Raw genomic sequence first — 14589 nt, 5'->3', positions numbered from 1 at the left:
CCACATGTTTACAAGAAGCCACCTACTAACCTACCATCTGTACACTTTTTTCCAGTTCCTGAGGAATTGCAAATGTAGAAGAAGGAGCCTGAGTTAGAGGCCATGCACCAGCCTAAAAGAATAGGGAAAAATAAAAGCATTAACATTTTTATACAACATATACATTAAGAAAAAAATAACACTCTTAAATGGATGTATAGTGTACTACACTATGTCATAAGACAATCAACTGACTCCAGAAATTTTACTGATTATTTTTTACTGCGCCTTCTGCACAACCCACTGAGGTATTAATTGAGGCTGAATTTTTATATCACTATTGTTTAGGGACCTAGTGGGTTAATTTTAAAAAGAAACACTAGGAAAGTAAGTAATTCCACAATGATCAAAAGGCATCAGTTTCCATATAAAGAAATATTCATAATTAGAAAAATTGTACACTTATTATCAAAACATAAAAAATAAGTACAAATAACTCAGCAGTAATAAACATACATTAGTACCTGTAGAACATATATCTGAAAACTAATTCCCAAATCAATGATCGTGTCCTGGTTTTTGATAAAGTTGTTGAATTTGTTGTTGAGATCAGCACTAACGCTCATGTCTGTATACATTCGATGGAGCTTGCTGGTAAATTCATAACCACAGGCTTGCTGTGAAGAAATATTGTAACAGGTCTCAAAGTGAAAACAGTACTCGTATAAATTATGCTCCCTCAGTAATACAATATGAAAATCTAGTCAGCAGAATTGTTATATTTACAGAAAACACTGGTTACAATAGAAAACAAACACTGTAAAATAAAATGATCACATTTTATCACTGTAAAATAAAATTATCACTCATTTATCTTAGTCTCACTTTATATACATTGATCTATATGAACAATATTGGTTTTTAAAATTGATAGACGTTTATGAAAGTTCTTGGTACTTTTAAAATGTTAATATGAATCATTTGAACACAGCTAATAAAACTATTCAAAACATCATAAAAATCTCAAATGCCTACATGATACTCAGCCTTTTAGCTTTTTTTTAGACTACCAAAAAACCAGTTTTTCTTTTCAGCAACAGACTTACTGATTGCTAAGTTACCTCTGGCACCCTCTGCTGCTCCCTCTCATCACTACATACTCCTACATTTGTTTGCTCTGTGTTAGAATATTACTTTACCTTTAGTTTATTTATCATCGCTTCTTCAGAATCCATAGACATAGACAAACCATGAATTAATCTTTTTGCCAACATTCTGGCATAGAACTGCATTAAAAAAGAAATAAAATCAGAAATGAGGATTTTAAGAAGCATAACCACATCCTTCAAGGATGCTTTAAATCTAGTGTTTTAATCTTTATTGAATATAAAAAGTTACCTTTTGGAATACGTCTTTGTCATCAATGTATTTGAAAACAGTAATGAAACTTGTAAGCTTGTCTTCTACTTCATTCTCTGTCATTCCTTTTGCTGATTTCTTTAACAAGTTGTCACAGTATTTGGCCAGCTCAAATTAAAAAACGAAAAATCAAACCCAAATCTACTTATCAAGCTTGAGAACAAATGTTTCCCAAGGTATTTCAAAACTTCTGCAGTAGTTCAAGCACAAAATAAGTCACAGTCTACAGTCTCACATTCTATACAAGGGCTGTATTCATGGGCAAACTATACATTCTACATCCACAGAAAATACATTCTATATCAAAAATTAGAACCATAGCAATTTGTACACTCACAAAAGGTGTGTGCAGGTTAAGCTGTTACTACTGAAATACACACCTGAGCGTGACCCAGTGTGACATGCATGTGATGGACCCCATGGAATTCATTTGATGTCTATATACAAGAATTACTACTCTCTGTGTGTATCACTTACCAACTCAGGTGCTTTGCAGATCGACTTGGGCTCCCGATAGTTAACTACTGATGTCAAAGCCTACATAGGAACATGGAGCAAAGAGAGAAATTGTCAATGACTTTAACCTGTTTCTTTAATGAAATTTGAAGAAATAAAAAAAATGCTCAGGGCCACAACCATCTGAGATCCTATAAAACTGAACTACAGAAAAGAGGACAAAATGAGAAATAATTATCTAATGAGTTTCAATTACTGCTTTGTGTGAAATTGATTGTTAAACATTTTTAAGTTGAGAGTTAAGTAAAAGTGGAAGGAGTAGAGGAAGAGAAAATAATAACACAATACATGAGAACAGATTAAGTTCTGATCAAAAACTTCACAAAAGTATGAAGATTTTGGTATACAGCAATATAATTGTCCAAAAGAATGGATGGAAAGAAACTTGAGAATAAGTGCATACAAAGTAGATTTGAGCAGCAGCACATCAACAGCGTGTATTTTGAGCTGAAAAGCATATATGGTGTACTCAACAGTAAGCAATGAAAGCACTTTTGGTTGTTGGATATTTTTATACACTCAAGAGGGGAAAAATAGATTGTTGAAAGTGGAAATTCAGAGCAGTAGAGTACAAACAACATGGTGGCTGAAGAAAACCTGAGCACAATGAAAAAGGAAAGAGATATTGGCAGTTTAGCAATGAAAAAAAGACTATCAGAATAATCAATCCACCAAACTACGTCACAGATAAATTAATGTTGTAAACTAATAGTGGACCAAAAATGCTGCATGACCATAGTTCCTAGGAATTACAGTTCCTCTGTAGAAGGAAAATATTGTTGCTATTATTACAAAGACAAACTCTTTGTTTGTCAAAAAGGACCTCCTCTGTACAATACCTCAACAATACATAATTTGCTAATAGGTTCCTACAGTCCCTGTGAGAAAAAAATGCACGACTTGACAAGAAATAGGAAACTCTTTAGAGCTTGGAGCACGCTTTTGCCATACTGGTGGCAGCAATAACAGGTTTGATATCCACCACAAAAAATTAACAGCAGATTAATATTTTAAGTATTTTTTGTAAGAAAGATCACCTAAGTGAAGAACTGACGTATTTAAGAAAAAGTACATTGCCTATGTGCCAGCAAATGAAGCTGTCAGTCTCGTGTTACTCCACCTTCTGGTACATGACATAAATTGCAATGGAGAGAGAAATGTATTTCATATTGAAATAGGTATTTGTTTTAAAATGCTAAATAATTATTATATCAATATCACAAGTACAGATGGGTAACTACAATTGATACTATCACTGGTACCTTCTCCATTATGCCTTTTCAGGTTAACCTTGGCTGAAAATCATCAAAGCTTAGACTCTGACCCTAATTACAAACTGCAACTACTGTAAACACCACAAAAGAGCAATGAACTGTATGCATGCATCCTATGACAGGAAATTATAGGAAGGAATGATATTTATTAGTTATAATTAATAATAATTATTATTAACATTTAAAATAGTTAGAACTGTTATCTTTAATTCCTGCATGGCTATGCATTTCAAATACAAAAGCAGCAAGCCTCTTCCCCTTTATTTATTACTCAACTTCAAGTACAGGTCCCTCCTAGAAAAAGTTACCTATTGTGGCAGTAACTGAAATAATACAAGATTCCAGATATTCTTCGCAGTCATCTTGAAAAATCTAAGCAAAGATTCTATGGAAGTAATACTAAGAGCATTCAGAGATAAATATTATCTCAGGAAGCAAATTCAAGTTCAAATGCATGTAAGAATTACCAAACCTCCCAAACCCCACCAGCTGTCTATTTATTATCTGCATTTACACATACACTAAACGGATCAGAACCATTTTCATGTTTTGAAACACGATGAAAAGAAAGGTCTTTCTTTCAGAAAAAGCTCAAGCATTTAACTGGTTTCCTTTGCAGATATCTTTTCCCCTAGCACTGGATTGTCTTTTGTTCTATTGCATTTTTAAATTAGAAAAACTGCATACGAACTATCTTTGAACATGTGTTGATGTCTTGAAGAATTTTGGTGAGCCTGAAACAGGTTCCTGGATTTTGTTTTCCACTGCTCTGTTTACTTAAGTAAAAATTACCTTGTCAAGGGCACTCATAAAGTGTTGATCACCATTCAGAACAGTGTTGATGAGTTGAACAAATTTACTATGTACTTCCAAAACTGACTCCACAAACTGAGTTGGCATCTAAAGAAGGTAGATAAAACAGAAAGCAAGTTAGTGAGAAACGCAGTAGTATCTAACACAAACATATCTACATTAGTTGTAGATTTCTTTTCTAATTATTCTTTTCTATGAAAGTTATTATTACAGTGTTTTTTGAGAGGATGGATTCTGCGTCATTGTAGTCTCACACTATGGTGCTAGAGCATGTTTTGGAAATAAAAAATCTAGCCTACATTTATAGTCCTCCTATTCAACCTAGATTTGAGTGTATACTGCTATCATGCCATCTAATTTTTTCTATCATACCCTAAAATCCTTTACTAGCCCTTTCAAAAATCATTAATGCTAACATAAATACAGCAATCAAGCAATGGATACAATAAATTGCTGCTTCTCCTCCACAGTGACTTCAGAGACAGAAAATCTGGGATGATCCCTTTGCATTTTCCTACACAGGACAGTTACCAATTGGATTTCATGCCCTATGTTCCAGCATCACATTCTGTATAGAAATGACTGACACAAACTGGAGAAGTCCCTGCACAGGCAAGCTTGCAGGCACAAGTGCAACAGTGTGCAAGGCACTAGCTCTGTGGCATGAGTCCCCAAATGCATTCTCAGGTCACACATTAAAAATGCTTCAAAGTACATAATTTACACAATGGAACAACTATTTCACACTTTCAAATTGTCAACATAGGTTGCGAATTGTCATCACCCTCAGGGGTGTCCCTGTGTAGACACTATTAGTTTGAAAGAATAAGTTCAATAAACCTACAGATAATTTGAAAGCAAGCTATACTACTAAAGACTTTAGTCCCTGTTCAGTATGCACACAGGAGTCACAGAATAGTAAGCATTCCTGTGCAGTCAGTAACAGAGTGAATTTACAACAGCTTGTGTTTATGTATTCTTACAGACAGAAACACTGGATGGCTAAAGTCACCATCCTAAAGTGAGCACAGATCTAGACAGCAAGATGTACACATGCACAAATATAATGTCAAATGAAAGCTTGTTGTTTGTCTTTGAACAGCAATGCTGGAGAAACAAAAATGAATTTGAGTAACTCAAATAGACATGAATGGGAAAAAAATTTAACACATTTTAGTAAAATTCATAAGATACGGTATTTTTGGAAATTACATGACAATATGAGACTACAAAGCTTTTAAGAAAACTGCCACATTGAAATCAGGACAGGATGTCAAGTCTTAAAAAATAACATATAATTAAACTAAATTGGATCACTGGTTCCTAATATACCAGAACAGCAAATGCCACTGACTTAAGAGAAATTTAGGAAAAAATACATACGTGGAACAAAAGGACCTAGTTGCCCTGACTGTATTAAGCAAACAACGAGAAATATCTAGCTGCAGCTGTTTCTGGTTAGATGGCAACAATTATAACAATCAACTCTCAGGATAGCTGTGACACAGCTAACTATGCTGATGAGAAGTTACAATTTATCTATTATGTTCCAAACCAATTTTATACAGGCAGAATGAAAAACAAAAAAAAAAAGACAAACAGGAAAAGGGCAAACACTTAATCAAGAATGTTAATAAAACAGTCATTTAAACTGCCGGAGGAAACTTACATTTTCCTGAGAAAGATTGCTGGTTGCTCTAAGGCCCTCATCATGGATATGGTTTTGTAGTTCCTGAATCATATGAGGTAAACCACTTGACACAGAACGAAGCAGAGTATACATATTTGCCATGTCTGTAACAGAGATACATTTTTATAGAGTACGCTTAGAAACCCTAAAAATTAACACTTAATATATGATGATAATTTCACACAGAACTTTTTAAAGATTGAAATAAGACCAACTGTTTTGAGAGCAAAAATTAACATACACTGGATCACTGACAAAAGAAAAAAAGGAAAGAGTAGACCTATTATCAGTATTTATTGAGTCCTGCCATTGTGCCTACCTCACATTTCCAATACTGCTTCTTTAGGAGAGCTCCAAGAAGAGAGGTGGGCTAGTGTAGAGGAGTACCAGTTTATTTTAAACCTTGGCCTCCCTAAATCTCCCTTAGCAGCAGCTGACTAAAATCAGTATAGATATCTTCTTGACTTTTTGTTTGCCTCCAGTGGTAGCTTGAAATTTTTCTTAGATTAGAAAAGTTCTAAATAAACAACTGCTACTTTTTATTCTATTTCATCCCACTGCCTGCCCGCCCCCCCCCACAGAAAACAAAACAAAAAAACAAAACAAAAAACAAACAAAAAAAAACCCCAAAACAAAAAAAACAAACCAAAACAAAACAAAAAAAAACCAAAAAAAAAAACCCAAACCAGATCTAAGCTCTGATCAAACTTGGAAAATTCCCTGGGAACTGAACACACTATTATAAGATACAATTTGAGTTTGACTGTGAAAAATAATTTGTTTCACATAAGAGATACCATCTTCCATGCAAGAATAACCATTCTTTCCAGGGTAAGAGGCACGTAGTCATCAGGAAGCATGTTTTTTTAAGTCAGACAGAGAATGTAACTATAAGAGTACCTCCTTCTGTTAAAAGGATTTGGGATGAGAGGTCACAAAAGACTCAGGACAATAAAAAGTGGCTATGAAAAGAAGCCAAAATATTTTAAAAGCCTGACCTGTTAAGTGATGATGAAGAAATCTGTAAAGACTTAGCCATTGGCTTACAAATGAAAACACAAGCATAAAATATGATCAATTCTACAGGACACAGGACTTCAGTGTGTTTTTAAGCTGACTAAGATGAGGAAAGAGAAAGAGAATTAGCAGAAAAAAGGGTTGTTAACAGTGAAAAGAAGGTTTTGACTTTATACTTGGGAGAATAAAAATGAATTGCATGATAAAAGAAAAATGTCATTCAGGATTTAATGGAGATTTCTAGACAAGTTACATTAGTTGAAAATGCTTATGTGCACAGCAGGTCATTGAAAAAAGATAGGATATTGCAACGGTAAATGAATAAACCAAAATCCATTTCACTCTCTTTGTGACTCGTGACACCTACCACTTCTTTTCTCTTGTCTGATAATATTGTGACATTCTGCATGTAGAAACTGCAAGTGATCAGCTACCATCCTCTGTTGGCATTCATGAATCACTTTGACATATGAGCTGGGATGCAAGTACTTCCGACATCGCATTTCTTCATCTTTTAATCTACCTAAAACCTGTAGACAAGAGTTTGAACTGACAGCTGAAGAAATACTGACAACCAATGCAGAACCAGAATATACAACAATATATGTATGTAGAATGAGACACAAGAATAAGTAATAAAGTTACAAAAGAACTTGTGCAGGATGCTGAAAAATTAAATTTATTCTTCTGAATCAGGTTATTTCTGAATGAATAGAATCTAGTCTGATTACTGGCTAGTCTTAGTCAGTACTAGATGTTGAACAGCATTCCATAGTTCACATCTCAAAATTTCTTTTTCCCTTTAATTTTGTGGCCAGCTTCTTCAATTTCTCTTACCATACTTTTTATTCCTTCTGAGAGAAGTTTTACTACAATACCTAATAAAAAGAGAACTCTGAGAATCACTTTACCATTCCAAATCTATCTGTTTGTACACAAACATCTGCTCCACAGGTACAGGAGTACATCTGAGCTATTAATAAAAACTCTTTTTATAATTCAATGAAGGAAATAGGCTTTATCATAAAGTAAGTCATATGAATACTGACATAAAAGCCCTTACATCCTGTGAATATGAGGGGAGCCTAGGGAGACTAGTGCAGCTGCAGACTGCTAATGACAGGCAAAATTTCTTTTGGTTCAGTTGAAGTCTTAGCCTGTCCCTGAATTTCACCACAGGTGTTTAACCATTAGCTTGAAAGCAATTTCACAGCCTTCTTCTCAACTCTTCTATCTTGGTACTGTGGACAGTATAGGACCAAGAACTAACTCCTAGTCCTGTATTAATCTTGGTTTTCTCAAGCAAGGCATAAGAATTCCAAATAATTTAACCACAACATAATTTCATACACCACAAAGGAAAATGAAAGAAAATCCACCTCAGAGTATGTAATTTTTAATAATGCTCTCTAACAACTTAGAATCTTCTCTAACCACATAATGCTAAAACTCTAAGGTAACTCTACTCCAAACTGAAAGAAAATAAGGAAGTGAGGAAGTAATACCGATCAACCTGATATGTTTTATTTTTAGTCTTTTTTTTTTTACTTTTCATGCTTTTGATTCATCATTTATTATGAAATATTTTGATACTGACTGTCCATCCATCAGTAAAATGACTTTAGTTATTGCATGTGTATCAAAGAATCTCTTACCTTCTCCATATACTGTGAGCAATTTGACTCTTGCAATAAGTTTGAAGCTTCTTGTTTATAATACTCCCCTGTTTCATTCAGAAAAGGACACTCAAAAATTTCCTGATAAAACTATAAGAGAGAATTTTATTTAAAGGATAAATAACACTCATACTAGTTTGACATTCAAAATTAAAAATACATAATCAAAAATGTCTATCTACCTTTAGGGGGAATTTTTTCTTATACTGTTCAACATGAACAAAGGAGTTAATAACCCCATGGATTACTTTCTGGTTTGGGTCTTCTCCACAGCGATCACTGAAATAGGCAAAGCAAACATTTATGAGAATACAGGTATCTGGTGTAATTCATCTATAGCCAAATAAAACAAAACTGGATGAAAACATTTTCCAGTAAACTCCTCTGCTTAAATTAGCAAAACTGAAGAAGACTGACCTTAGAATAAAAAATGCACTTTTTTTTCTCTCATACACATTTAAACTGTTGAGATAGTAATTCATAAACTGTTCAAAAGCATTTTAAAGGTCATGAAATTTCCAAGTGTTTGCTAAGGATGGAAATATTCCAAATTACATATACTAAGCAAGTAGTTTAAAAGCTACAGTAAGTTCCACCTCGTATTTGTGAATTTTATTATACAGACTACCTTCACACTCTTGTCCCTTCCAAAAAATCCACCATTTTTACCAGCATCACAACAAGAAGCAGGCTATTTTCTTTTCTGAGTATCTACTATTCAACACGTAGATTTCAAGGGGAACAAATAACACACCTGATCCATTGTCCTAGTATTTAATCATACATTAGAAAAGGAAAACCTTACATCTTCCAGTCAAGTTCTTTGCTTCAAATGAAGGAGTTGAAGATAATGTTATATTTAGTTCCATCCACTTGAAAATAGAAGTAATTAAAACCAGAGTTTTACATGCTAAAAACATTAGCATTCAGTCCTCTGCAAAGACTGGAAATAAGAGACCAACACTCGAAACAGCAAAGACCTCCTCTTAAGACATGAAAAGTTCTAAAAAATACCCCATTTTCATATGCACTTTATGACAAAGTTAAAAAATATTCCCTAACTCCTAAGGTGTTAAATAGGACTAAAATACGATTTACGAAAGCACATTTATGATTAAGCAGCAAACACAAACATTACCATATACCCATCTAGGCTGTGGTGAAATGGGAGAGAAGTAATTTTGCTGATGTAATTTATTTTGATTTGTAATCAGGAAAAACTCCAGAGGATGCCCATGAGCTGGGGAGGTTTATCAGGACAGGCACATCAGCAGTCATTGTATTATGTTTGCCAGACCATCTTCATGTATTCACAACACTGTTAATTATGGGTAGTGCTTTCAAACACTGTTTTCTCAGACCTGAAAACTTAAGCTCATGAGGGGGGTGTAAAGAATTAGCTCTCTAACAGATGATGAGCAGTCACTGTATGGTTTATGCAACTTTATTACCCATTACAAATGAATGACCTGATGGTTCCATCAGGGATGGTCTGATTTTTTTCACCCAGGGAACAGGAAGATTTCCTCTGGTTGTGGGAGCTGAACCAATGGACTAAACCTGGGTTTGGGTACATGTAATCACAGCCCCTGCATCTGTGCCAACATCCCTCTGCAGGGTCTGGTTTATGATGGCAGTGGGAGCACAGAATCATAGAAAGGAAAAGTGAAACATCTGCCCTAGGCCTGGATGCAACTTCACCCCGGAGGGGCCCAGGAGCATGGACACCTGCAGAATGAATGCAGCCTGTGAACACAGGGCTGTGCCATGGAGTGTAGGAAGCCACAGATCTAGGACTTGAGCATATTACAAAGCAGGGCTCTGGCAAGAGACAGCCAGGGCAGGATATGCAGGGCTCTGGACCAGGAAAGGAGCCTGGACCAGGCATACAAACACAAGCAGCATTTCTGGAGGAACAGCTCAAGTCCCCGTTTCCCTCTGCTCAGTTCACAGGCCATTTCAGACCTTAGCCCATAGCCACGTGGGAGGGGAGGGGGCAGCTATGGCCAGACCCAGGGAACTCAAAGGACTACAGACATTAGGAAAAAGCTGTGTAAGTACAGGAGACATGCTCCACGGATGAGCTAGAAGGATGGAAACACGCTTTTGAAGCAGAGGTCAGATGGCACAAAGGTCATAAATTAAAACAAACCCAGCACAGAACAGGCCGTGCCTGCACGGCAGCCACTTCAGGTCTTTTTTTACACCACTGGCACTCTGCTCCCAGGAATCTGTAGTGCAAATGACTACTTTCAACAAAATTTGACAGAAGTTTTAAGGACAACTTTCACATAAGTTGTAGTAGTAAGAGCAACTGCCACACTAAAATGGAACTGGTGAGCCTGCAAAGGTAGAAAAATGTTTATTTTCCTCCTTGGCAGCAGTCAGCAAGCAACACAGGCACACAAAGTTACAAAGCAACTGCAACACAGGTTGAAGCAGGGATGCCACAGGATATCTTGGGCATAAGAGTATGATGATGTTTGGAAAGGAATCTGGATAAAACGATAAGGTGCTAGAAACACAAGTTCCACTAATTCACCTGGTGACAGGCTTTTTTTTCAAAAGAAATGGAGAAAACTACAAAACACATGTGTAAGAAAGTTGTGCTGGTTTGATTAGCTCCATCTTGTTCCTGCCTTAAGGCTGAGGCTAACGGTGGATGTTCAACATGTGCTGTACAGTGTATTACTACAGCCCAAAGAAGAACATTTTTAAAATTTAAGGTATAATAATTAAATATCAGATTCATTAAAAGAAGATTCCATCACTCAAAAGAAGTGCTCTGCCGTGTCAGACCAAGGGTCTTTCAAGGCCAATCACCTACAGAATTCACTGTGAACTAGATGAGCCTGTTCTGAACATTTTTTAAAAATTTAACTTCCAATAGCTTTGTTTTCAAACAAGTGGTACAGATAATGTATCAGCTTAGACAGGAATAGGTTCAGTTAGTTAGGAAGTGTTAGTTATCTTTAGTAGAGAAGCCTCTCTCGGTTAGTCTGTACTAATCACACTGTCATTTGAGATAGCACCTGAGTAATTTCCAAATTATTTCTGTTTAAGAATTTCATAGATTAATTTTCTCACAATTCAAGATCTTGTCGGCTTCCTGTTGTGTTGAAACAAAAATGCTTAAGTTGATATTCAGCTTGCCTTGTAGGAGGAGTGCTTGGGCTAGAGGGAGGGGGAAGAAAGTGTTATACTCAGAACACTTTATTAAGGAGTGCAGTCAGACAAGACAGGCTTAAGTGATTTAGGAGTTCTCTGCTGTTCAAGGGGGCTAATCCTGCTCCCTTTTGCTCAGTAACAGGCCTCCATCTCTCTTGCATTGCTTTGGCACTCAGTTAATGCTTTGCTGAATTGACTCATTGTGCCAGGCTGGAGCAACACTAGCCAAGATGGTTTTCTGTCATATTAGCAGTTGAGCTGGGTCACTAAGGGACTAGGTGAGCACCAAATTCAGCACATGAAAGGTAGTAGAGCAGAGCCTGATCCTTTTTGGTGTCAGTAAACTCTTAGATCAGTTTAGCCATCTTGTTCAGCTGAGCCACAAGCCACTACTTGTATTTCTTTATTTTTATGTACCAAAATAAGTTTATTGTCAATTTTAATGTCGAATGTAATGCACAAGCTTATAGCGTCTAAAAAGTTGGTGTGCTCAAGACTTTAGTCAGAAGTCTTTTTAAAAATACAATTAAATACAATGATAAAGTAGCATCTGAAAGAAGAATTTCTGGCTCTGCTTCCCTATCTTTTCCAGTACAGTAAGAAATCTAGTTTTAAACACAACCAGTCGACTACAGTGCTGGTTGTATCAACTCCACTTATTGTACACTACACAAACCTCCTGCCTAGAAGTAGTTCAACTGTCCAATCTACATAAATTGAATTTTTTTAAAGCGTTGTAATAAAATGAACCATCCACGAACAAGTACTATGAAGAAGGTATAGAACAGAGGAGTTTTTAAACATATATATGTATTAGTAATTTTATTAAAATTTTTAGGTTATATTATTCCCATGCATATTCTTGCACATCTGACAGATTTAACTTATGGACATCCATTTTTTCAAAGATGTTGTTTAATCCCTGAATTGCTGAAGTCAATGTTAAAAGACATTTAATAGTCGCTTGCAGCAGTGTCTTTAAAACTGCCTCTTCAAAGCTGTATTGACCACTGAAATTACAGCAAAGAACAGCAACAAGCCTGTTGTTACATGCAAAGGCCATCTTCAGAATCCTCACAGGAAGCCTGACATTTCATGATGGCAGGAAAAAAAGAGCTACAAGAAGCAGTTCTCTCTTATGTAATTCATTAAATTATACGCAGATCACAAAGTGGCTAGAAGAAACTTACTCTGAATTGTTGGATGTATATTTTGAGATGCAGGATTGAATTAACTTCTCTGAGATCACACAAAAAACTTTAATGAAGATCACACAAAAAACTTTAATGAAGAAGGGGGGAAAAAAATCTAGATCCAGCCATTAGGGACAATGACTGAAGTTTTCATTCAAAGTTTCCAAATAGTTTAGTAACAAATAATGTCAACTTGTTACAGTCTCAAGATCTAATGCCTCCGGAAGCCAAGGACAGCCTTGATCTCAACGCCCTTGAGAAGCCTGCAGTCAGCCTCAAACTGAATACATATCATCACTTTTAAGGGGCATCAGATGTCTGTTGAAAAAGGTTTTCACACACATTTCCACTCCCACCCACCAGTGAAATATACACATTAGCTAAGACAAGTCTTCAGCATCACTATGGTTGATGGAGCAAAGGAGAATTTTCTTCACCATGAATTACGGAATCTTCATTTAGTAAAAATCATTTGTTAGATTAAAACTGAATAAAGCAGAATTAGTTCTCATTACAAAGGAACCATGATTCAACAACCAGAAGCAAATAAATACTTCCTGGCTTCAGAAATGCCATCCAAAAGAGACATCATATCTGTTACTTTGTTGTCAAATATTTAATCCAGGAATGAAAAATACAAATAAAATATTAAAATTAGATTTTCAATGCCTTACAAATTTTTTTTCTGTGCATGTTCACGGAATCTCAATCTGCCAGATTACCTCACTCCCTCAGTTTACCTACACCAGTCTGGTCACCTGAGCAATCACTTAAAAAACCCAAAATCCAGTCATTAGGCAACTCCAGAGTTATCCTATTTAGTGGTAGAAGTGTAGAAACTGATGAAATGTACAACTGCACACAAGGTCTGCAGTAGATCTCAAAACTTCTGTTTATTCATAAATAAGGAGATCCTTTAGAAGTTAAATAAAAATTTTAAATCAAAACTTTAGAAATCCCAAGCTTGCTTTAGAAGTAAAAAAAAGGTATTCAGAAATAAAATAATAACTGTCCCTCAACCTGCAAAAAATAATCATCTTCATTTCATTCACATAAAACACCAAAAATGTTAAGTGAAAGTACTCATCTGAAAAACAGAAACCCAGAAGCTTAATCTTCCTGGCAGATAAGCAAGAACTGTTCTGGCTTGCATGCGAAGCAACACAGCTTCTCTGGCTTTGGCAAATCTTTGCCCAAGGCCTGGTTTACTGACAGCACAGAAGCTAAAAGTAGTCAGCAGCAGGTGGTGAAAAAGGCAAATGGCATGCTATAGGACCATGACAATTATTCTAACTGCTCCCCAATCCCACTGATAAAAAGGATTGCTGAAACAGAGAAGAGCAGTACTCTGAGGTTAGAGAGAATTCACTGTCTTTTTCTACGCATGAAAGCCACAAACACATAGTTACAATGAGAAAAGCTGATAGATCATCATCATCATCAGTTAAGTTACCTTAAAAAACCAAACATAAAAGAATTCTGTCAAAGTCCACAGATTTTCAAAGTAAAAAAAAAAAAAAGTGCAATATCCCTACTCCTCCACATTATGTTAAAGCAAGAAACAATCAAGCACTCACTTTTTTATTTCTCGGAGGAGCATCCGAATAAGGATGGCCTGCAGTGGCTCAATCATTAATTTTCTCCACATATCAAGAGCTAGCTGTCAGGACACAACACAAGTTTACATCAATAAAAAGTACATTAAAAAACCCCTGAAAACCACCACACCAAACCCAGAACAATACCAAAGATGACACAATTTCCCATTCAGGATTTTAAAAATTCAGTTGTTATATAACCTCTCCTTTTTCTAGTCAGGCAGTGTCTGAATGCAGGCTTCCCAG

General features: G+C 35.8%; 1 protein-coding gene across 4 annotated transcripts in view; it reads right to left on the bottom strand.

Moving 5' to 3' along the window:
* Nucleotides 1-14589, bottom strand: part of CUL2 (cullin 2) — a 42940-nt gene that overhangs the window by 10002 nt on the left and 18349 nt on the right. For all 4 annotated transcript variants that reach the window (XM_085050352.1, XM_085050351.1, XM_085050350.1 and 1 more), the window contains exons 6-16: nucleotides 14323-14405; nucleotides 8567-8663; nucleotides 8364-8474; nucleotides 7076-7238; nucleotides 5671-5795; nucleotides 3981-4088; nucleotides 1876-1935; nucleotides 1378-1506; nucleotides 1179-1265; nucleotides 504-656; nucleotides 35-112 (exon numbers count right to left, since the gene is read on the bottom strand). In XM_085050352.1, the coding sequence (XP_084906478.1) occupies nucleotides 35-112; nucleotides 504-656; nucleotides 1179-1265; nucleotides 1378-1506; nucleotides 1876-1935; nucleotides 3981-4088; nucleotides 5671-5795; nucleotides 7076-7238; nucleotides 8364-8474; nucleotides 8567-8663; nucleotides 14323-14405 (1194 nt within the window). The remainder of the gene's footprint in view (nucleotides 1-34; nucleotides 113-503; nucleotides 657-1178; nucleotides 1266-1377; nucleotides 1507-1875; nucleotides 1936-3980; nucleotides 4089-5670; nucleotides 5796-7075; nucleotides 7239-8363; nucleotides 8475-8566; nucleotides 8664-14322; nucleotides 14406-14589) is intronic.

Source organism: Lichenostomus cassidix, chromosome 2 (genome assembly GCF_008360975.1).
Source record: "Lichenostomus cassidix isolate B80296 chromosome 2, HeHo_3.0, whole genome shotgun sequence".
Taxonomy (NCBI): domain Eukaryota; kingdom Metazoa; phylum Chordata; class Aves; order Passeriformes; family Meliphagidae; genus Lichenostomus; species Lichenostomus cassidix.
Note: the sequence above shows the minus strand (reverse complement) of the source record. Positions and strands in the feature narration are given on the sequence as shown.